Source organism: Xenopus laevis, chromosome 9_10L (assembly GCF_017654675.1).
Source record: "Xenopus laevis strain J_2021 chromosome 9_10L, Xenopus_laevis_v10.1, whole genome shotgun sequence".
NCBI lineage: Eukaryota > Metazoa > Chordata > Amphibia > Anura > Pipidae > Xenopus > Xenopus laevis.
In genome coordinates this window covers 53,282,777-53,308,022 of record NC_054387.1, presented here as the reverse complement: position 1 = coordinate 53,308,022, position 25,246 = coordinate 53,282,777, and the positions used below count along the sequence as shown (strand labels likewise).

Below are 25,246 nucleotides of genomic sequence, written 5' to 3'. Positions count from 1 at the left end.
CAGATTAGATGGAATCATAGTGAATTACAATTTTTGTCCCCCCAAAATCAGCCCAGAGACATTGAGCAGTCTCCAAGGCAAAGCTATCCCACGGCACGCTGTTACAGAGAGAAGGGAGCCTTTGAATTGCTTTGTATAATTAGACCCCTGAGGGATATCCAGTCACCAAAGCTATGTGGACTATGGTCTCTGAGCAACACTGAGATTGTCTGGGATGGCATTGGAAAGGGCACAATCACAAATTCTCCCTTGAGATTCACCTTGTAAGATTATTTTTAGGGGATCACATCAGAGAGGGAAAGAGGGAAAAGAATGATTTCTATAAATAACCAGCCACACATCGGGCACATCGAAACTATGCTAGGGGCCAAGTTTGCCAAAATTGTTTTGACCTTATAAAGAATGGAGGGTGTATTCTTCTATCTGATTAGAAATCCCCTACTGTATAAAAAGCTTCCATAACACACTGGCTTTTGTCCTTCTTATTATACCGATCAGGTAAGAAAGGGGCGCCTGTGCTATTATATCCTAATTATAATATCACCCGTCGAGAAAATGCTATATTGGACCAACGGATATCAATAAACACATCTTCCATTTATCTTACAGTACTGTCCAGACAAGTGACCATTGCCTGGTGCCACCACAGGTAAGAACTTCTCATTCATTCTTCATCATCATTTTGGTTACCAGTCACTGCTTATACAAGATGGTAGATTTAAGAATTATTCTACATAAGTAGAACTTTCTCTTGATTGCATCAGAGGGGGTATTTTTTGACAAATCGTATGTAATGTTTGATGGTAGGGTATGCCTAGATACAGGGAGTTTTGGAAAGTGGTGGAAATCCATAGACAAGGCACAACCTCCCAATGCAATAGGGTATATGAACAGCCTGATGATACTGTATCCATCTGCTAATGGGGGTCTGTAAGCCTCGCCTTTGGAACAAACCATTCATACAGCTGGTAAGGTTAAAGTTTTCTCAGCCATTTTCTGTTAGATTTATTGGTCAGTACACAATATTCAAAATATAAAAAGATCTTACATTCTAGAATAAAATCTTTTATTTAGATATTATTTATAAGTTAACATTCCTCTTGGTCATGATATACATTATCTAGCAGATCAGTTTAAAGCAACTGGACTTGATTGAACTGATTGATACCTTAATAGGTCTGACAATTCACACTTACAATGGTTTATGGCTAAATATCTGTTTACATTGATCATCCAAAGTTCAGTTGATGGCCTGATGGCTAGAAATGTAGATTTAATACAAGACTGGTTGTTTAGTTAGCAATGTAGCTGATGCATGACTAGTCCCTTGGATCTTGCTATTTATTTTGCTAAATCCAACCCAATTAATTCTAAGGTGGAGGAAATGACACCAAGTAAAATAAATTGTACACTATTTACATTTGATACACAAAGCTATTCCTTTTCAATGATAAATTAATACTTTTCTCTGTGATATGCTAGTCCCCAAGTGACAAAAATAACCATTTAACTCAACTGTTTAATGTATGATTCCCCTAAAATAAAACCCCTAAGAAGTTTAAAGGTTTTGGGTCCCATATAACCGAAACATCTAGAGGTGGCAAGGGCCTCAAAGTGGACGAACATTGCCACAGGCAGCCCCCAAAAAAGTATTTTGTATGCCTGTGGATTAAGCAATGGTCTGTTTGATACAGTACTAATAATTTGAAAAGGGAGCCAAATTAGCAGTCATTCTTTTTTTTGGTTTATGGTCCCTTTAATGGGCCCTTATGATGACTGGACTATGTTTTTAATTAATAGAGGACTACAGTTTGAGACTGGAAGATAGACCTTTACTCTTCCCACCAAACATACTTTATGCCTTAAACCTCTATGGGCCATCATCACCAGCTCCTTTATAATTAACCAATTTGCTGTTTCATTCAGAAAATAAAGGAGAAGGTTAAGAGAGTCTCCACTGACAATGTTATACAATATTTCAGTTACAGATAGCCCAGTAAGTTTAAGATGGTTCCAGACTGGGCTTATAGGCTGTAGTGATTTTAGTATCAACAGCTGAGGCTTTCATACATTCTTCTTTACAACTGATCATGTTTTATTCATCCCAGTATTTGGTTACTGCTCGTTGTAGGACAAAGAGAACTGAGATGTGGAAGACATTATTACTGTACACAGATATCAGTTAAAGAAATAATACCTGTTGCATTGATTACATCTTCTAACACGATATTTTTCTTTTAATGTAAGCTATATCAAAATGCTAACCGAAGGCCTTTTGTAATTTCCAGCTGCATTCTAAATTTAAATCTATTTTAGGAATTAGGATAAGTGTACTTCAAGCAGCCAAGAAAAGTGGCATTAATACAGAAAGCATCATTCACTATCAATATTTCCAATATGTCAAATTTTCCCTCGTAAGAAAGGGTAAAAATCCAACGTTTCTAATGGTTCCATTCTTTTCTCTAACAGATATTTTTTACATCCTCGGGCTCTGTTCCCTAAACTGCAACCATGAGTTCAGACGCGGAGATGGCCGTTTTCGGGCCAGCAGCCATGTATCTCAGAAAATCTGAGAAAGAGCGGATTGAAGCACAGAACAAACCATTTGATGCAAAGAGCTCTATGTTTGTGGTGGATGTTAAGGAATCGTACGTGAAAGGAGTCCTCCAAAGCAAGGAGGGTGGGAAGGCTACTGTAAAGACAGAAGGTGGACAGGTATGGTCAGTGCCAGACTGGGACACCAGGGGCCCACCAAAAAGCCTTAGACCAGGGGCCTACTCTCACTCTCAGTACTATTTTCTTCCTCTCCTCGCTCAACCTCTATTCTCCTAGTCTCTTCTCTTTTCATACTTTAATCTATTATTCCATCAATTTAGCCTCTTTGTTAAGGAAATAGGAAATGACCACAAAATAGGCCTAATGTTTAGAAGCAGGAGGGCCTGGTGGGCCAGTCCTACACTGGGTATGGTTATACACTGATACTGCAGCAGTCTGTTCTAGTGATGGGCGAATTTATTCGCCATGCGCGAATTCGCGGCGAATTTGCGCGATTCGCGCCGAGCGAATAAATTCGCGAAACGCCCGCGAAAATTCGCGGTAAAAATTCGCCGGCGTCAAAAAAAAATTTTTTTTCGAAAAAGTCGCCGGCGTCAAAAACGGGCGCCGGCGCCAAAAACGGGCGCCGGCGTCGGAAAAACGGGCGCCGGCGTCAAAAACGGGCGCCGGCGTCAAAAACGAGACGCCGGCGCCGTTTCGCGAATTTTTCGCCGTTTCGCGAATTTCGCGCGAAATTCGCGAATTTTTCGGCGAAGCGAAACGGCGCAAATTCGCCCATCACTAGTCTGTTCCTTTGGGCTATACACGGAGAATGTAAAATCACTATGTTTTAAGATACTAGCAAAGGTGTGAACTGGTGTCCTTCACCCCGTAGTTGTATCTCAATTTTTTTCACTACTGTAATATACTAAATACAAATAAAGGGATACAGTCATTATAGTTGTGGCAGAATGTGAAAGTTGCCTTTAAAACACTGATTCCTGGATATGCCTGTTAGTGATTAAACAAGTAGGTGGGGACGGGATATATCTTAGCGTTCATAGAGCAAACAAACAAAGGATCTGTGAAATATACAGTACACGTGATCTAAACCTATAATAGGACAATTTATATTCTATAGCTATGGAGTGAAGTCTGAATACTGTTACTACTAAAACACATGATTAACCACATTAAGCATATAAAACACATGTAAGCTAACAATTATATACAATTAAAATTCTATTTCACAAGGCAATATCCTCTGGCATTTAGCAACTTCCTTTACTGCTATTGGATAACTATGGCAGCAAGCGAGCTTAGGTGTAAAGGCAGGGGTTGCAGGGGTAAAGAATTTCCAAATTTCACAATTTCTACTGAGTCCCAAACATATTGCTTTGGGGCCTCACACAGGATGTTAAAATCGACAGAATAAGCTTTCTCTATCTGCCGCTGCTTTGCAATGTATAATAGATTTGAAACTATGTAATGAAAGTTGATGTGAAAAGTCAGTCATGTAGCTGGCTTTATTTCACAAGCATTTCCTCCTTTTCTAGACTTTAACAGTGAAGGATGATCAGATCTTCCCTATGAATCCACCAAAGTACGATAAAATTGAAGACATGGCCATGATGACCCACTTGAATGAACCATCTGTCCTGTATAACCTCAAAGAGCGTTATGCAGCCTGGATGATCTACGTGAGTATGGTGTGGGTAGAGAGAAATAACTAAATGGGAACCCACAGATGTCTTGGGGTGACACCTTCTTTGGATGTACTTTTCTTTCAGACCTATTCCGGGCTCTTCTGTGTTACTGTGAACCCCTACAAGTGGCTTCCCGTGTACAACCCAGAGGTGGTGACAGCCTACAGAGGCAAAAAGCGTCAGGAGGCCCCACCCCACATCTTCTCCATCTCTGATAATGCCTATCAGTTCATGTTAACTGGTAAGTTACAGGAGCTTGTTCAATTGATGTTTCAACTTCTTATCTAATTTTTTATACATCTTTAAACTTCAAGGCTCCCAGGGGTTATACAATACACAATTTTCTCTTACCTGTTGTTTACAAAGAAGGGATCTGTAATTTCATGAAATTCCTCAGTCAAACATTATTCCACTGTTTCCTCTCCTGTATGGATCCTAGACTGAGGTGCCATTTATTTGCAGTCTATGACAAAGAATCACCTCCTCCTCTTTATTTTGCATTTTCCTTGCACAGTGGCAACCATATTAGCTATTGTCATATACCTTTTGGTTGATCCTCTCAAGAAGACCCATTGGAACAACTAAGACACTGCACCAACAGGATTGGGCTTGAGCCAAGTATTAGCAACCTCAAGGGCAAGCCCATAGTTTCAGCCTCATAGGTACAAAAGTTTAAAGAGGAAGGACATCATAACTAATTTGCCCGGGACCCCATAAATTTACAATTTTACAAATTACATTTGCACCTTCTTAGGTCAAAACAGGCCTAATCAATAGGGAATGTTGTTTATTTATGAACAGAGTATACATCCTTGCAGTATAATGTGCCTCAACAATATTATATCAATTCTCTTACATTATGCATTCGTGTTTTGCAGATCGTGAAAACCAGTCAATCCTGATCACGTAGGTTGAATCCACCTTTTCCTGGGCAATACATTTATTTTAACCAGGTGTACTAGGAGGCTATAGCAGACAAATATGTTGGCTGGGAGGGCTAAACCTATGTTATGCTAGACAATTTTTATGCTATACTGTTTGTTTTTGTTTGTTTTTTTATTTGTTATTTTTGCTACTGACATGGTACCACAGTTTTTGTTTTGTGCATAAAGGGATACTGTCATGGGAAATTTTTTTTTTCCAAAATGAATCGGTTAATAGTGCTGCTACAGCAGAATCTGCACTGAAATCCATTTCTCAAAAGAGCAAACAGATTTTTTTATATTCAATTTTGAAATCTGACATGGGGCTAGACATATTGTCAATTTCCCAGCTGCCCCAAGTCATGTGACTTGTGCTCTAGTAAACTTCAATCACTCTTTACTGCTGTACTGCAAGTTGGAGTGATATCACCCCCCTCCCTTTTCCCCCCAGCAGCCAAACAAAAGAACAATGGGAAGGTAACCAGATAGCAGCTCCCTAACACAAGATAACAGCTGCCTGGTAGATCTAAGAACAACACTCAATAGTAAAAACCCATGTCTCACTGAGACACATTCAGTTACATTGAGAAGGAAAAACAGCAGCCTGCCAGAAAGCATTTCTCTGCTAAAGTGCAGGCACAAGTCACATGACTGGGGGCAGCTGGAAAATTGACAAAATGTCTAGCCCCATGTCAGATTTCAAAATTGAATATAAAAAAATCTGTTTGCTCTTTTGAGAAATGGATTTCAGTGCAGAATTCTGCTAGAGTAGCACTATTAACTGATGCATTTTTTAAAAAAAAAACAGGTTTTCTGATGACAGGATCCCTTTAACATAGAAGATACCACAATGTACCGTATACAAATGAGACTTAAAACTCTGCAATTTAATTTGTATTTTGCCTGATGAAGGGGCCTTGGTGCTCCTAAAGCTTGCAATGTATTTTTATTGTTAGCCAATATAGGTATCACTTCTACAATACATTTAGTATTTGTTTGTTTTTTATTTGTTATTTTTGCTATTGGCTAACACAGTACCACAGTTTTTGTTTTGCAAAGTAGCCCTAGAAACAGCAGTTTTACTCTTGTGTAAAAGTCTCTTGTTCTCAGTTTACTAGGAAGGCTGTAAATACTATTTTCTAGTCTTACAACGCTTTACTAAAACCAAGAGGGAACTTGCCTATGAATGCATAGTCGTAGCCTTTAGAAGTGATCCTAGGTCTGCTGCTAAGAGCTTGAAAATGCACTAAAAGAGCAGAATTTCCTTTCAAAAAGGAATATTCAGCTCTTAAACTTACCAAGGGCAGCTAATTTCTGTCCCTATTAAAGTGCCACCTAAGAGGTAAAAGCAATAATGTTCCTATCTAGGTTGCAGCAGTTTCAGTTGTTTGATAGCAATATCAGTATTGGCAATACTCTCAATATTTTACTCTGATCTATGTGAACAGTTCAAGTGATTTGATGTTTATTTTCCTCTGCAGTGGAGAATCCGGTGCTGGAAAGACGGTTAATACAAAGCGTGTCATTCAGTATTTTGCTACAATTGCATCAACACCTGACAAGAAAAAAGAAGAAATGGCAAAGAGCAAGGTATGATTCTTCCATTAAAGTGTTTGTCTAATTGCAAAAATTATATCTGTTAAACAGATAAGTAAAAACAGCTATTCAGGGATGCAAGAGGAGAACTCCCCCACTATTTATTCAGGGGGTGAAGCTTGTTAAGGTTGGGTCAGATTTTTATTTCCTCTGGTATATTAATGTTTATGTTTCTCCTTCATAGGGAACCCTGGAAGATCAAATCATTCAGGCAAATCCTTTGCTGGAAGCCTTTGGAAATGCCAAGACCGTGAGGAATGACAACTCTTCCCGCTTTGTGAGATATTTTGATTTATTTAAAACACCCCCCATATCATTAGGGCTTCCCAGCTAATTAAAATGAAATGCTTCCTCTAAAGTTATTTAGTTCTGAACATCAATGTTTTGTCCATAGTTTTTTTAAAGGTTGACTATGTAAGTTAAATTTCATATCTCTCAACTCAAACACATAGGTCTTTCATAGATCAGGAATAAAAAGTGACGGGGAACCATATAAGCAATACAAATATGAATAAAATTATTTGGAGGAAGCTAGATCATGGGTGCGATTTGCTGTTTGCTTCCCCTTTATGGAACAGTAGCAGTAATCATTGCGGAGCTGCAATGCCTTATCCCTCAGATATGACTAGTTGCCACTTTTTTGCAATTAGGGTATTGGCAGCAATATATAAGGGAATGTTATGAATCAATACAGAGGAGTGATTCTGGCTCCCCTGGGGGAACCTGGATCAGTGATGGGGGAGAGGCTCATCCTAAGGCCATTTAAAGGGAGATCTGGGGAATTTGCAAATGTGGTCTCCTAGATATATATGAAAGTCCACCTTGAAGGTCAATTAGGGTGAGATTTGTGGTGAATTTGCTGTCCTACATATTGTAGAACTATCTCTGTATGGCTCCTATACTTGCAAAGAGCTAAGGGAGGCCTGGCCACAAGTGGGCCTTGAAGGGATAAAGTCCAACAAGCACTACTATCTCCTACCCTTGATCTATAGCAGTGATATATTATTTTAGGACTGAATATTAATGTACAGTTATCTTCAATTGGCACCATGTTGAAAAATTATTTGGCCTGTACTATTTACATCTTTCTCCATCCCTTACCTTGTAGGGTAAATTCATCAGAATCCATTTTGGCACAACTGGGAAACTCGCCTCAGCTGATATTGAAACATGTAAGTATCATTAATATATATATATCAATAGCATCAAGGGAGTAATGGGGAATTGGGTGTGAGATTTAACTTTCAAATTCAAGTTTTTGTTAATGCCAGTCTTAAGTATATATTAAGTAAAAACTCGAATGGAAAAGCTTGATGAGGTTAATTCTCGAAAAAGAAAAGATTGCAATAAAAATCACACATATAAGTGGAGGGGACACGGCTCTAGAGAATTATTTAATCTAAGTAGTAGTAGGTTAAGTAGTGGGCTGTTTCTAGAGCTGTTGGGTGAATAGTTGGGAGAATGTCACCATTCATTCCAAGATGATCTACAACAACAAATAAGTATTGTTCAACTGACCTTCAGGCTTCCAGGAGTATCTTGGAGAGTAAATAAGCATTGTCCCCAAATTCACTGTAACTGGCCTTTATGTTGTTCACCCCAGTCACTGTTCTGGGACATCTTAGGGAAGCAGCCTAATGTTTGGTAACCACTGCCATAGAGATTATTACAGTACACCATATATATAGCTAATATTGTTCAATTCATGAATAGGTATGTATAATATAACCTAAGGCAGCACACATAATTCTTCCTTACACACTGTCATTAACAGAGCCTTAACTATGAATTATATTATAATATTCTGTTGTATGCAATGTAGGAAAGGAAAGTCCCTTGGTACTGTTCTCATCATGCACTTTCTCTGTGGCTTTCTGACACTAACACATATATGTTACACAAATTTATGTAATAATGATTTTCACTTTATCCACCAGACCTGCTGGAGAAGTCCAGAGTTACCTTTCAGCTTAAAGCTGAGAGGAGTTATCACATTTTCTACCAAATCATGTCCAACAAGAGACCAGAACTGATTGGTAAGTTTACAAATAAGCACTTTTGTGGGGAGCTACTCCTCTTGCCCATCCAGCTTTGCATATTAATTGCTCTGTCCCTTATAGGCTCTTTAGCAGCTTCAGAGGGGGAGTACATCAATGTTCCTTGTGTGCTAAACCTTACATATCTGGTCTGATATTTATTCTTAGGGCTCATGTCAAACAAGGGCAGAGAAAGGCTTGAATGCAGCTGTGCAGCCTATTATTTCTTTAATGTCCGTGTCAGGTGGATTTTGAACCAAAACAGCACCTGAAAATTTTTTCATGCTGCATTCTGCTTGACAGGCTGTTTCTATTAATGGAATGACAGACTGCACTGTTAGGTTCAACATGGAGAATACAGATTTGCAAATTTGAGAGGCTTTGAATGGGGTTTTTTGCCTTCCCCTGGATCACCTAGCAGTTAGGCAGGTTAAAATGGAGTCTAAAGGTTGAACTTAATGGATATGTGTCTTTTTTTAAACTAATTTACCATATTACTTTCTATGTTGAGTGGCACAACCCTAATAACTGTATAACTTTTAAGGCGAACTAAAGCCGAACTAAAGAAGTAGGGCAGAAATGTTGTACATTATGTTTTGGACTTTTGTACCAGCCCAAGTGAACCACAGTCTTTTAGCAGTAAAAATCTATGGCTCCAAATATACCCATGTAGGAACTGACACACGATATATGTTAATTTCAAAATAGAAATGTCAGTATAAGGCTGATTAGTACTTAATACAGATCACTACATATCAGTTCAGAAACCAGTGCAATTAGCATCAGAATTTAATAACGACCTTGTAGCATCAGCTTACAATGCAGGCAAACCTAATTTTTGCCTATTTACAACCCCTAAGCTTAGCTTCTCAACAGCCCTCTGAGCATGTGAGTGTCACAGACACTTTCCAAGATGGTGACCCTCTGTGACAAGTTTTAAATCCTGGATCATTGCTGCTATTGAGAAGCTGAAACTTTAGACTGGTCCAATAAGTTCAGTATGTAAAATATGGCTTTTTTAACCATATCCATTTTAGGGTTTAATTCTCCTTTAAATGTGTATTAGATCCCCTCACAGTGCATATTGTTTGTATACTTATCCTTTACCTTCTTTCTTTTGCTTCTTAGAAATGCTCCTGATTACCACCAACCCCTACGACTATCCATTCATCAGTCAAGGGGAGATCTCTGTGGCTAGCATTGATGATTCAGACGAGCTCATGGCCACCGATGTAAGCCTGAATATGCAATGATTCTGACTTAAAGACATGTGCATCTATATATATATATATATATATATATATATATATATATATATATATATATATATAGATATATATATATTTATTTATTTATTTAGACTGAGAGATAGAGACAGGGTAAAAAAAACAGATACAAGGCTAGATATGGATAGATCTTGTTTAATTATAACTCTTGACAGCATATCAAGCAACCAATGGATTGTGTGTAATTCTACAATATTTTAGGGCTACAGGTTAATTTGTGTAGGCATAAATCACATTGTGTTTCTGAGGGTACAACATTAGCTGCTTGTGATCTCGTGTAGCTGCACTATACTTTGATAGATCCTTGTCCATGATCTTAGAACTGGGATGCTTTCCCTTGCAGAGTGCCATCGATATCCTGGGCTTCAATTCGGATGAGAAAATGACTATCTATAAACTGACAGGTGCCGTCATGCACTACGGTAACATGAAATTCAAGCAGAAACAGCGAGAGGAGCAGGCTGAGCCAGACGGCACAGAAGGTACACGTCCTCCTAGAGAGAGAGGACAATAAAAACATTTCATTCTGTTATCTGTGTTTATGTGCACATTGCTCATGAATGAGCATACAGATATACAGACTGAGATATGTTTAGCTGGAACAGTCTTCTGTTTGCATATAGTGTATTAATATTTTGCTTTCAGAATAGTCATCATGATCTGGTCTGACTGATAGAAAAGACAGGAGCTAGTTTAAAACTAGGGGCTCCATACTTTTTTACGGGGTGGGGGGAAAGAGTGCAGAATAATGGCACTCGAACAGTCATATACCCTCATTTGATCCACCCACTGTTCTGTAGTCTGTGGTCTGGTAGTCTGCAATTCCGGTAAAATGGTCTCCACCCATGTGTCCTTGCTTTGTAGTCATTACTGGCATGTCTTCACCACAAATTAAAAAATGCCCTTTTTGACTCAAATGATATATTAACCTTCTGCATACCTTAAAAAAGGATATAGTAATCATTCTGAGTAGAAGCTGGTAGACGTCAATCATCAGACCTATGGCTCACTCACCACTTAAATAAGTGCTGGAACATTAAGTGCTTGTATTAATGCTGGGGATTAAAATTGCTCCCCTTTAGGGCCCAAACACAAAGCATCTGTATCTGTGTTTCAGATATGGGAATCTGTTCCAATGGTGGGTGCAAGAGAGCCCTGCACTTAACACCCTGCCTTGCATGTTTTGAAGCACATGCATGGTAAGGGCATGCCAGGAGATGCCCAAGTGCTGTCTATATAGTATGCCTTGATTACTTTTGAATAATCTCTTTTTGGGTACCGCTCATTTTAAACAAGAAAATTGCGATATAAACACTTCCCTGGCATCAAGGTAAAAAACAAGAATATGCCAAAGCATTATGCTCCTGTAAATATAGAAGCATCGCACACACAAAAATTGTGTTTCAGCAGCGATTTATTGAAATTGTTTTAAAAAATCCAGCACGTTGCACAATAGAATAGGAACCAATCCGCAACTTTATGGACCTAATAGGGAACTGAAGCCTGCTTGTGTGAATGCAGAGTTATGATTTTGCTACAACTATGCTTCTGGCAAGGGTCGTTAGGACACATCTATGCCTCATTTGAAACAAGGGCAGGGACCATAGCATTTCTACAGGATCTCCAATAAAGGGGCCATTTTTTTAAAGTTAATGATAACCAGAAACATATAGTATTCATTATAGCCTACAAGATTAAAGGAGAATTTAAAATGATGCTATTGTATATGTCTTCTTTAAGGCTAAAACAATATGCACATATGACTTGCTCCAACCTCTTGCAAACGCTATATGCCTGATAATATGTTTCTCTGCAGTTGCTGATAAGGCTGCCTATTTGATGTGTCTGAACTCATCAGATTTGCTAAAAGCTCTCTGCTACCCAAGAGTGAAGGTCGGCAATGAATATGTAACTAAAGGGCAAACTGTTCAGCAGGTCAGTTATCTTAATATATAGACCAAAATGTATTTGTCATTCTTTAGACCAAATATTCATCAGTAGTTACTTAGTGGGAAACAGGTCCAATGGTACTTGGAAATGACTGTTCTTATGAATCAGTACCTGTAACTGAAAGTTTTACTTTATTTTACAAGATGTTTTCTAGAGGGCATGGGACATTCAGGGATGCAGATCACTTGTTGATGAACTAATTAATATTATCAGGTTTGCTCACCACAATACATCTTTCTCTAGGTGACCAACTCAGTTGGCGCTCTGGGTAAAGCTGTTTATGAGAAGATGTTCTTGTGGATGGTCACACGTATTAATGAAATGTTGGACACTAAGCAGCCAAGACAGTATTTCATCGGTGTGCTGGATATCGCTGGGTTTGAGATCTTTGATGTGAGTCATAGTTGTATTGCATGGCACAGAATGATTATATTTCCACCTATTCTCATAGTTCAGCACCAATATAGCACTGGATTATGATCCAAACTAATAGAAAAATACCACAAGTTAATTCTGTACAGCACAGTCACACAATTAGGTAGAGACTGAAGAAAGATAAAGAATTTCTTTACTTAATATTAAAGGCTATTGTGATACTAAACTCTATAGTTAATATAGGTATGGGTATATAGAATTTTAATTAAAAGTAGGGAGGGGTGTGTGTATGGATGCTGGGTTTTCATTTGGAGGGGTTGAACTTGATGGACTTTGTCTTTTTTCAACCCAATTTAACTATGTAACTATGTAACTATGTAACTTTAATAATCAAATATGTGTGACATTGAACAACATGCTAATTAAGAGGGTATCAATGTACATTGGGTTCCAAGTCTTTGTCTTTTGGACTACAAGTTGGGAAAGCCTTCGGGGTCTTCAAGCATGTATTAGGGAGCAATAATAAGTGTATAAGCTATAACTATAATCATATGAATAATATTTTTTATTATTGCTTGAGAAACTTAATAATTTCCATATGGTAATCCTCTCCCAAGAATCTGAAAACATTCACTGAAAAAAAAACACTTTATCAAAATTATTATATAATGTTGTTTTAATTTATGGGGGAATGGTTCTTCAGTACAACAGCTTGGAGCAGCTCTGCATCAACTTCACCAATGAGAAACTGCAACAGTTTTTCAACCATCACATGTTTGTCTTGGAGCAAGAGGAGTACAAGAAGGAAGGGATCGAGTGGACGTTTATTGACTTTGGCATGGACTTGGCTGCCTGCATTGAGCTTATTGAGAAGGTATAATAACTACAGATGTACCATACTTACCAGACAATGTTCCACACACGTTCCATGTACAGCTTTTATAAAAAGACCTTATGAGTCAAAATTTAGAATGGCCAAATCTGCTAATAGATATATTCTATGACTAAATCAGCCACTTAGAAGACATTTATCTTTGCTGTTTGTTCACTAGTCTTTGTCTACTTTGGATTCTCTATTATAGGCATTGTATTACAAATATTAAACATTATTTAGGAAACTTACAATGTGTACATCCAGTCTTCTACTTTCTACAAGACCTGTACAGCAATCTTCATTTTGTAATTATTAAACCAATGTCTTTCCCAGTTGGCTTTTCAATAAAGGTTATTTATTATCTACATTTCCCTCTCAGCCAATGGGCATTTTCTCCATCCTTGAAGAGGAGTGCATGTTCCCCAAGGCAACAGACACTTCATTCAAGAACAAGTTGTATGACCAACATCTGGGCAAATCCAACAACTTCCAGAAACCCAAACCAGCTAAAGGCAAAGCTGAAGCTCATTTCTCTCTTGTCCACTATGCCGGAACAGTTGATTACAACATCACTGGGTGGCTTGAAAAGAACAAGGACCCACTGAATGACAGTGTCATTGGCCTCTACCAAAAGTCTTCAATGAAGACACTGTCATATCTATTCTCCAGCTATGCCGCTTCTGAAGCAGGTAGTGTCAATGTGTATGGTTTTCATGGGTTGTAGAAATAATAAAAGGTTTTCATGGTGTTTGTATAAAGTTTTATTTAATGCAAAAGTAGTTATTTTATGAAATAAATAGAGGCATTAATTTTCAATAACGGGGTTTTAAAATGGCTTGGATATTTTCCAGGAAAACAGCATATGTAATTATTACTAAGACAGCAATCTTTATCTTTACAGAATTGCCCATTTCTATGTCCAATAAGAAATTGGATTACTTTTTTGTTGAGTGAGGGCTGAAAAGTGTGATGTTAAAGAATAAGCACTAAAATAATCAAGCACTTCAATTTTCTCTTTGTTTTATATTTTTCCTGCAGAGGGTGGTGCAAAGAAAGGTGGTAAGAAGAAGGGGTCTTCTTTCCAAACAGTTTCTGCTCTTTTTCGGGTAAGTAGAACCTACGACAACAAAATCTTGCGAAGTCAGTTAACAAATGTAAACAACTAACTGAAAGACATAAACAAGTCAACACAATAAACATGACAACTTCCATGTACGAATGCACATATACAGAGATGTTCTGTAACAATAATAATATGACCTTATACATTACAATTTAAAAGCCAATAAATGGAAAGTAAAAGCCTCCTTATAAAACATGCCCATGGCTCATTGGAAAACCTTGTAAACAGTGTTTCTCGCTAAGTTTGATGGAAACAGTAATCTATACAGAGATGAATGGAATTCAAAGAATGGGATCAAAGAACGTGTTGGTATTTTCGTATCATCACAATTTGTTTGTTAAATAATTTTTTTGCTCAATGTTACAGGAAAATCTGAATAAGCTAATGTCCAATCTAAGGACCACCCATCCTCACTTTGTCCGTTGCCTTATTCCCAATGAGACCAAAACTCCGGGTGAGATGACATTTACCAAACTAAAAAAGTATACATTACATCAAAATTCTCCTTGCCTCTGAATTTTTCATAAATACCCATTTTATACCTTTCAGGGGCAATGGAACATGCGCTTGTATTGCATCAGCTAAGATGTAATGGTGTGCTAGAGGGTATCAGGATTTGCAGAAAGGGATTCCCAAGCAGGATTCTCTACGGTGACTTCAAGCAAAGGTAGTTTTATTTACCCATTGAGAAATACTGCTCAGATCCATCGCGGTTAAGTGTGTGACTGGTGTTTTCAACAGTGAAGGTTCTTCTTATAATAGCAAAAATGCATATTGCATAATGCACAAAATTGTGTGTCCTTAGTTCTCTCCTTGGCATTTTGTTTGCAAAGTAGTTTTAACCTACACAGATATTTAAATGAGATGAGGTGTTAGGCTTGGCTAATATAAACTTTTGTTTTGGTTACTTTTCCATTTTAAGAACTGTACATTCTAAACTCTATTTCTGTTTTTTTAGATACAAAATTTTAAATGCAAGTGCAATCCCAGAGGGTCAGTTTATTGACAGCAAGAAGGCCTCTGAAAAACTTCTTGGATCCATTGATGTTGACCATACCCAGTACAGATTTGGTCATACTAAGGTATCTTGTTGTCCCCTCATCTTAAATTAGAATTGCTACAAGTGTTTTACTCTTAAATACAATGGTATAATTACATCTTTAATAGGTGTTCTTCAAAGCTGGTCTCCTGGGGTTACTGGAAGAGATGCGAGATGATCGCTTGGCTATGGTCATCACTCGTACCCAGGCAAGATGCAGAGGATACCTCATGAGATTAGAGTTTAAGAAAATGATGGAGAGGAGGTAATATTACAGTACTAAATACATGGTTTGGAAAGATAACTTTATATTAAGGGTGACATTTATTAATAATTATGTTTGAGATTTTACTGTTATTTTTGCAAATCACAAAAAACTTTTACTTTGATTTTCAAGATGTAGAAAAGAACTAAAACAAATAAATGAGAAATAAATTATGCTACTTTTATACTTGCCTAGATGCCATAGAGGGCATAGGGAAGTACACCTGCATTTTTCCTAGATTTTATGCCAGATTTTTATGATTTATCTGCTTGAGTGGAAATGAATGGAAAATTGCAAATTTCATAGATTTTTCCGCAACTTTAGATTTGTCCCCAACTTAAATCAATTATGATTAGAATTGTGGAAAGAAATGTAATCTCAGAAAAAACTAAGACAATTAACATTTTCAAACAACAAGGGGCACATTTATAAATGGTCTCGAATATTTTTGTGCTATTGACAGATTTTCATAGTTATGCCCCTTGCTTTTCAAAGATATTGATGATGTTGTCATTAAAGTACATGTAAAGCCTATATTTTCCTACTACTGTATGTATATAAGTTGGGCATATCTTCCCCACCCAAGCCACATCATTTGTACTGCATATATCCCTTCCATTTGCCAGCACCATTACATTTTCCTAAAATAAATAGTAGCTTTAAGCCGGTGCCATTTTTCCTCTAACACATCATCAGTAACATAGACATCTGCAAACAGGACATGTATGCTGTAAAGTTCATGCAATGCAGAATGCAGAATGCAGGTTTACACAGGCGCAACATAGTTTGCTAAAAAATTCTGCGGGGTTGATCACTGTAATGGTAAGATGAGCTCAGGAGAGGTGGTTAGGAGAAAAAATAGGGTCAGGCAGTTAGAGTTTCTATGGGAACCAGCAATATTATCTCTTCATTGGCTGTTAGACTGAAAGGTGTGTTTAGTAATCTGAGCTGAGAAGAACTGAGCATGCTCATTAGCCAACAGTCAAAGTAAATTCTTGAGGGAGGGGGCAGGGTGCATTAGAGGAGGAGAAGGCATTCTAAGTGATTAAGGGGATGCTGCAGCCTTACTGTTAACCTTTTAACAACCAGAGTGGCAGGTTTCTAAATATTTCAAACAGGCTGTTCACTGATTACATTTTTGTGGGGAGTTTACATGTCCATTAAGGCTTTGTCTGACAGGCACAAAAGTGCCTATATTATTGGGTTGAGGGGATGATGCCTAGATATTCACTCAAGCTGACACTGAGTTACAAGACTGGCTGATACTAAAGGGGTAGCCCCTATATCTTTTACATTATTACAGGAAAATTCTGCAAATGTTTTAGCAGTATGTCATATTTTTACCTTCCAGGGAAGCTTTGTTCACTATTCAATACAATATCCGGTCCTTTATGAATGTAAAGCATTGGCCATGGATGAAACTTTATTTTAAGATCAAGCCTCTCCTGAAGAGCGCTGAGTCAGAGAAAGAGATGCAGAATATGAAGGAAGAGTTTGAGAAGACCAAGGAGCTGCTGGCTAAGTCAGAAGCTAAACGTAAGGAACTAGAAGAGAAGATGGTTAAAGTTCTCCAAGAGAAGAATGACCTTCAACTTCAAGTCCAGTCTGTGAGTGTTTTATGTTTGTAAGCTTTGTTATACTAGAACTACAGCATATTACTAGATTGTTTACATTTTAATGCTCCATTATTTATCATCATTATTTATCATCATCTATATTTCGTTAAATACATGCATTTTATTAGCCTTTGACATTCCATGTAATTTATTTGTAAACAGGAATCAGAAAATCTCACAGATGCTGAGGAAAGGTGTGATCAGTTAATTAAAGCTAAATTCCAGTCAGAAGCCAAAATCAAAGAGCTGAATGAGAGGCTAGAAGATGAGGAAGAATCCAATGCTGAACTGACAGCCAAGAAGAGGAAACTTGAAGATGAATGCTCAGAACTGAAAAAAGATATTGATGATCTGGAGTTAACTCTGGCCAAAGTTGAAAAAGAGAAACACGCAACAGAAAACAAGGTGAGGTTTTAGATTAGATTAGATTTTTATAATTAGATGTAGGAAAACAAGTTTACATTACCTAGATACCACAAAGTAATATTAATTGTGCTATTACTTCCTTTATATTATCGATTATGGATACATGCATGTATACTTTTAAATGCATAATCATCTTCATTGATTTTTTACATTTTCGAAACAAAAGAAATTAGTGCTTATTTTTAAGGTTGCAGAAGTAATTTAGACATGGGGAGGCACATTTATCAAAGGTTGAATTTATAATTCATGTGAGTTCTTTTTAAAAACTCCTCTAAACTCCCATAAATTTGTAATTCAACCAATCTAGATTTATTTAAAAAATTACATTTTTCAAACTTGGATGTATTAAATCAAACGGGAAACTTCGAAATTCGAATTTAATGCGATTAGAATTTCAAAAACTCGATTTGTTTTTTTTCTTTGAAAAAAACTTGAATGTCAGGAAGGCTGCAAACAACTCCAAATTGATGCCTGGATGTCTCCCGTTGACTTAAACAGCAATTCGGCAGGTTTTAGGTGGCGAATAGTTGAAATCAAGTTCTTAAAGAGTATTATAAATCTTGAAAATCAAATACGTTTTAAAAAAACTCGAATCCAATTTGAATAACTCCCTAGTCAAATTTGACAGTTTTAACCATAAAAAATGTTGAAAATTCTAATTTTGAATTTGAATTTTCAATTTGACTCCTGATAAATCTGCCCCTTGGAGTAACGTAATTTGTTGCTTTAACAAACAGGTTAAGAATCTCACAGAAGAAATGGCAGTTTTGGATGAGACAATAGTTAAGCTTACCAAAGAGAAAAAATCACTTCAGGAAGCTCATCAACAGACACTAGATGACCTCCAGGCAGAGGAGGACAAAGTTAATACTCTGACCAAAGCCAAAGCCAAGCTCGAGCAGCAAGTCGATGATGTAAGTCAAGTCATGTATGCAACAATCCATCAGCAAAAAAACTTGGGTGATTATTGATTTACTAAAAATTATTATTTAATTCAGCTCGAAGGGTCTCTGGAACAAGAAAAGAAACTGCGCATGGACCTTGAAAGATCTAAGAGGAAGCTAGAGGGTGATCTTAAACTTGCCCAGGAAACAATCATGGATTTGGAAAATGATAGGCAGCAATTGGATGAAAAACTTAAAAAGTAGGTTTATTCCCACTCACTTGTTATCATGTTATCACATTACTGCATGCATGGCATTTCAAGGATAATTGAGCACACTAGTAAAGTTCCTAAGTTAATTTTAACAAAGACTGATGAAACAGGAAGGAACAGGCCTTCTCTTTTATGACAATCTCATCCTTTATTAGGGAAATTATTAATATTACTTATTGTATAGCAATATTATTGTATAGTGGTATGTAGAAATTCCAAGATCATGATTTTCTTTCTATGATCTACTATCACCACCTGAGCTCTAGTAAATTAGATCAGATGTGTTCGAACTATGGGTTGATCTCATAATATTCTGCAAGTAGAATCCCTAAGTATGGGATTTCACTCTGGAACACAATTTATAGGTATTTTATCATCTATAAACTTCTTTTATATTTTATGTGACTTCTACAAATGAATTTACATTTAATTTTACTACAGGAAAGAATTTGAAGTCAGCCAGTTTATAAGCAAAATTGAGGATGAGCAGGCTCTTGGCGCTCAGCTGCAGAAAAAGATTAAGGAATTGCAGGTCAGTCTTTCTCTTTCAATGTTCTTTAATATTCTTGAAGAAACCTCTTTACCAACATGGGATTTCTGAAAATCTAGGCCCGTATTGAGGAGCTAGAAGAGGAAATTGAAGCAGAACGTGCTGCAAGGGCCAAGGCAGAGAAGCAGAGATCTGAACTCTCTAGGGAACTTGAAGAAATCAGTGAGCGCCTGGAAGAAGCTGGAGGAGCCACTTCTGCTCAGATTGAGATGAACAAGAAGCGTGAGGCAGAGTTCCAGAAGATGAGACGTGACCTTGAAGAGGCCACTCTACAACATGAAGCCACTGCAGCTGCTCTTAGGAAGAAGCAGGCTGACAGTGTGGCTGAACTTGGGGAACAAATCGATAACCTCCAGAGGGTCAAGCAGAAGCTGGAGAAGGAGAAGAGTGAACTAAAGATGGAGATTGATGACCTGGCCAGCAACATGGAAAATGTATCTAAAGCTAAGGTACTGCTAATCGTCTTTCTTGAATGCTTTTCATTTTACACAACTGTAGATCTAATCTGTGTATTGTGCTCATCAATCTATTTTTGTATACGTTGCTGCTAACGGCATCTCTTTTTTAATTTGCTCAGGCTAATTTTGAGAAAATTTGCCGCACCCTTGAAGATCAGCTCAGTGAACTAAAGTCAAAGGAAGAGGAACACCAGAGGCAAATTAATGACATCACTGCCAATAGAGCCCGACTGCAGACTGAGAATGGTGAAGCAATGTTTTGCATATTTTAGACTTTATATATATTGTATATTCTTAATAGATGAGGTTGATGAAAGAGAAAAAAGTACAGTACAGCTATTCAATATTTCCAACTCCAAAGTTCATTTAGACTAGCCCCTGGATCAACTTCCTCATTTGATAGTTTATCACAAACAATTGTTTTACCAAGTTGAATGTGACCAAATGTATCCAAAGGCATTGAGATCAGAACACCCCTGCTAACACCAATAACAGCTGAGGAAAATGATGTCTCGAGATGGCTAGTCCAAAATCATTAGACTGTGGAGGAATCAAATTACAGTTCTAATAAATATGTTATAAAACATAAATTTAGAACACAGTTTTTGTTTTATTCTAATACATTGTTTCAGACTATTCTTATCATGTTTTTTGCCAGGTGAATATGCACGACAGTTGGAGGAAAAAGATGCTTTAATCTCCCAACTTTCTCGAAGCAAACAGGCATTTACTCAACAGATTGAAGAACTAAAGAGGCAACTGGAAGAGGAAGTCAAGGTGAGTGTTTGGAATTTGTGATTTTTGGAGAGTGGGCAGGAATCAGGATTACCTATGTAATACCATATTTTCCTATGTTCCAAGTTGCATCTGGGGGCATTAGAGAAATGCTAGCTTTCATTCAAAGTGCAATTTTGTACTGATTTTCAGATTATTTAATGTTATGCTGAGTGCGTATCTACTATGGCACATGCATATTAATTTATAACTCTTTTGCAGGCTAAAAACGCCCTTGCCCATGGTCTGCAGTCAGCCCGCCATGATTGCGACTTGCTTAGAGAACAGTATGAGGAAGAGCAAGAGGCCAAGGGTGAACTTCAACGCTCATTGTCCAAAGCCAATGCTGAAGTTGCCCAGTGGAGGACAAAGTATGAGACAGATGCTATTCAGCGCACAGAGGAACTAGAGGATGCCAAGTATGTAAAAATATAATATTATATTTATGTAACTATTGTACATGTTACCATTGCAGAATGTGAGTGTTCTATTTATATCCTAATTCAGGAAAAAGCTTGCTCAGCGTCTCCAGGAAGCAGAAGAACATATTGAAGCCGTGAATTCCAAGTGTGCTTCCCTTGAAAAGACCAAACTACGACTTCAGAATGAAGTTGAAGACCTTATGGTTGATGTTGAAAGGTCAAACAGTGCATGTGCTGCTTTAGATAAGAAACAAAAGAATTTTGATAAGGTATTAATATAGGGGCAATTCCTTTGATTTGTGCAGTTTCCACAATAAAATTCTAAAAATAAATCACTCAACAACACAACACTTTATAATGCAGATTCTGGCAGAATGGAAGCAAAAGTTTGAAGAGGCCCAAGCTGAACTGGAAGCTTCTCAGAAAGAATCTCGTTCTCTCAGCACAGAGTTGTTCAAGATGAAGAATTCTTATGAGGAATCTCTGGATCATCTTGAGACAACAAAACGAGAGAACAAGAATTTGCAGCGTAAGTGGTTATTGTTATATTACTTAATGAAAGAATGAATGATATATTGATATTTACATCAGTTTGAAGAGTTTTTGAAACTTTAAAATCCATGTGTAATCAATGTGCATTACAATGCACAACAAATACTTTGGTCTTTGGGGTTATTTGGTTGCTAAGCTCCAAGTGGGCAGATACATTTTTGTTAAATGTTGAACGAAAATATTCATTATAGCACCACATTCTACACCAAAGTGATATCACTTCCTAGATACTGTATAACTGCCTTATAAATGAATCATTTATATTATTGAAATCAACAGAGGAGATTTCTGATCTCACCGAGCAAATATCTGAAAGTGCCAAATTACTGCACGAGCTGGAAAAAGCCAAGAAACTAATTGAACAAGAAAAGACTGAAATTCAGTCGGCTCTAGAAGAAGCTGAGGTATATCTTTACTTGAAAATAAAGCTGTAATGTAATGCATTGTTTTACACAATAGAAGTATATGCTACACAGCAGGCTGTATTGCTAATAGCCTCTTTAAAGTAACCTAGAACAATCTAATAATTCGTTTCTAATAACACTGAATGCATTTATAAAAAAAACAATACTCTTGGTTAGGCATCTCTGGAACATGAGGAAGGCAAGATATTGAGAATCCAACTGGAACTGAATCAAATAAAATCAGAAGTTGACAGAAAAATTGCAGAGAAGGATGAAGAAATTGATCAATTGAAAAGGAACCATGTTAGGGTGGTGGAGGTCATGCAAAGCTCATTGGATGCTGAAATTAGAAGCAGAAATGATGCTCTAAGGTTAAAGAAGAAAATGGAGGGAGATCTTAATGAAATGGAGATCCAGTTAAGCCATGCCAATCGACAAGCTGCTGAGTCTCAGAAGCAGCTGAGAAATGTTCAGGGATTGCTCAAGGTAAGATGGCACTCTTAGGTTTGTATTTGTTTGTTCTTTGGAACAGAGAAGTATATGTATTTAACTCTGTGTATTTATTTGGTTTCTTTCCATAGGATGTCCAGATTCACTTGGATGACTCCCTGAGAGCACAGGAAGATCTTAAGGAGCAACTGGCTATGGTTGAACGCAGAGCTAATCTAATGCAGGCTGAGATAGAAGAGATGAGGACAGCTCTTGAACAAACTGAACGGAGCAGGAAAGTGGCAGAACAAGAACTGTTGGATACTAGTGAGCGTGTACAACTTCTTCACTCACAGGTATAACAGGCTAACTTTGGTTCGTGTAGGATATGGGCAATATAAATATCTTATAGAAACTTCACTGTGTTTCAAGATTGCCTAATCTTGCTAACACTGTGCATCATTTCATTAGAACACAAGCTTGATTAACACCAAGAAGAAGCTTGAGACCGACATCACTCAACTACAGACTGAGGTTGAAGAGGCCATACAAGAAGCCCGCAATGCAGAAGAAAAAGCCAAAAAGGCCATTACAGATGTAAGTCATAATGTTTCTGCACATAGAAAGACTTAATATATATATTTTTATATATCAGTAGTGTAAGAGAAAAACATCTAGTTTTAAAGAGTTTTACTCATACCTGTAGGCTGCTATGATGGCAGAAGAACTTAAAAAGGAACAGGACACTAGCGCTCACTTGGAAAGGATGAAGAAGAACCTGGATCAAACAGTGAAAGACTTGCAGCATCGTTTGGATGAAGCTGAACAACTGGCATTGAAAGGTGGAAAAAAACAAATCCAGAAACTGGAGGCTAGGGTATGTATTGTTTGGTCCAAACTGGAAGGAAAGCATTTTTACAGTGCTTATAATTTATTTGAATGATTTCATTAGTAATCTGTGGAAACATGCAACATGTTCTTCATTTATAGGTTCGGGAGCTTGAAAATGAAGTGGAATCAGAACAAAAACGCAGCACAGAGGCCATTAAAGGTGTCCGTAAATATGAACGAAGAGTTAAAGAACTATCATACCAGGTTTGTCAGGATTACTTTCTCTTCCATAACAGTAATCGATGTAGCACGGTGACTATTAAAAAATCATTTGCTCTTTTTCCTATCCACAGTACGAGGAAGATAAAAAGAATATCCTGAGACTGCAGGACCTGGTGGACAAACTTCAGATGAAGGTGAAGGCCTACAAGAGGCAGACAGAAGAAACTGTAAGTAGCTGTTTGTTCCCTTAATGATACGGCTTCACCATTCTATTCAATGTAGACATTTCTGTGTTTATAATTTCCAGTTGAATTGCATCTCAAAACATTTCAGATATGCTTATTTAGCATTGAAGATGATAGATAACTATTACCTACCTATTTTCCTTCTCTCTCTTTTTCTCTCAGTCTAAAAGGGAATTTTAATTACATAGACTTAAGGAATCAATGTTTCTATGAACACTAGTTAATTCTATTGTATATTTGTCGGAAGGGCTTCATTTTCTTTTAAACGATTCTGGACATGTATAGTGTGCGGTTAAAAGTGGTTCTGTGGAACAAAACAAAGGGCCAGATTCAATTCAGTGAGACAAAGATTTATCACATGAAAACTCATGGATGAGATTTAGGGATGGGCGAATTTTTTATTGCCTTGTTTCGCTGCAGAAATGACGCTGATAGACTTGTATGGCGGCGTGTGACAAAAAAAAAAGACGCCGCGTGTCAAAATTTTTTTGACGCCCAAAGACTTTAATGGGCGTCCCCGACATTTGGTGAAATGAAACGGGTCAAATTCGCCCATCCCTAATGAGATTCAATTTGAGGAGGAAAAATTTTTCTCTAAATTCAGTTCCAGTTTTTCCCATAGCCTTGAAAGAATTTTCAGGATTAGTTTTTCTGAATTGAATTGCATGTCAGATTTTTTTTACATTCGCCCATTGTTACATTGTTTTAAATTCGCCCATCCCTAATGAGATTCAATTCGAGGAGGAAAAACTTTTCTCCAAATTCAGTTCCAGTTTTTCCCATAGACTTCGAACGAGTTTTCAGGATTAGTTTTTCTGAATTGAATTGCATCTCAGATTGTTTTTACATGATAAAACTTTTTCTCACTGCATGAAATCTGGCCTAAAATGTCTTATATTTGGAGGATATTCACATTTATCAAAGTGTGAACTTTCAGTTCACCGAAGTAAAATGCTGCCACTCATTCATACCTAAAGGATTTTTAGAAGAGTATTTCTCAGTATTTCTAGAGTTCACCAATTGATAAACACACATTAAAATTCAGTAAGGATGATGGACTTTAATTTCACACTTAAATGAATCTTCGGCTTACTGTGTGGATAAATACTTTTATTCTAGGTATAGACTCTACTATGTGAACTAAAATCCCCTTTTTGCTCTTGATTGTCGTTACCTAGGAGGAACAGTCCAATACGAACCTCACCAAGTACCGCAAGATACAACATGAACTTGAGGAAGCTGAGGAACGCGCTGATATTGCAGAATCTCAGGTCAACAAGCTTCGTGCTAAGACCCGAGAGGTTACCAAGATTGTGAAGAGTGAAGAGTAAGCAGGTGCTGGAGCCTCCCAACTAGTGACTGATGAGAAATGCATAATGTGAAATTCTCAGTAATTTTTCTGTCACTGTTATGTCTTAAATATTCAGTAATAAATGTATAGGTCTTTGCAAGA

At 37.3% G+C, this 25,246-nt stretch overlaps 1 protein-coding gene across 1 annotated transcript; it reads left to right on the top strand.

Moving 5' to 3' along the window:
- The first annotated feature begins 477 nt into the window (after positions 1-477).
- LOC108701196 (myosin-1B) lies at positions 478-25,246 on the top strand. The gene is made up of 40 exons (XM_041576779.1): positions 478-498; positions 610-649; positions 2,470-2,715; positions 4,092-4,235; positions 4,326-4,482; positions 5,120-5,147; positions 6,646-6,754; positions 6,945-7,037; positions 7,869-7,932; positions 8,698-8,796; positions 9,925-10,028; positions 10,426-10,564; positions 11,899-12,017; positions 12,276-12,425; positions 13,111-13,281; positions 13,661-13,970; positions 14,320-14,387; positions 14,771-14,858; positions 14,954-15,071; positions 15,363-15,486; positions 15,572-15,708; positions 17,060-17,315; positions 17,487-17,729; positions 18,488-18,664; positions 18,749-18,894; positions 19,348-19,438; positions 19,516-19,905; positions 20,034-20,160; positions 20,573-20,691; positions 20,911-21,107; positions 21,196-21,379; positions 21,474-21,639; positions 21,942-22,066; positions 22,244-22,552; positions 22,648-22,851; positions 22,967-23,092; positions 23,202-23,372; positions 23,486-23,590; positions 23,680-23,775; positions 24,972-25,246. The coding sequence occupies exons 3-40, from the start codon at positions 2,512-2,514 to the stop codon at positions 25,122-25,124; spliced, it is 5,811 nt and encodes a 1,936-aa protein (XP_041432713.1). The 5' UTR covers positions 478-498; positions 610-649; positions 2,470-2,511; the 3' UTR covers positions 25,125-25,246.

Bases quoted from the DNA above. Each gene is read 5' to 3' on its own strand.
- LOC108701196 (XM_041576779.1), top strand. From the start codon at position 2,512: ATGAGTTCAGACGCGGAGATGGCCGTTTTCGGGCCAGCAGCCATGTAT. The intron at 10,029-10,425 runs GTAAGCCTGAAT...TTTCCCTTGCAG, and splicing joins ACGAGCTCATGGCCACCGAT to AGTGCCATCGATATCCTGGG. The intron at 23,373-23,485 runs GTATGTATTGTT...CTTCATTTATAG, and splicing joins TCCAGAAACTGGAGGCTAGG to GTTCGGGAGCTTGAAAATGA.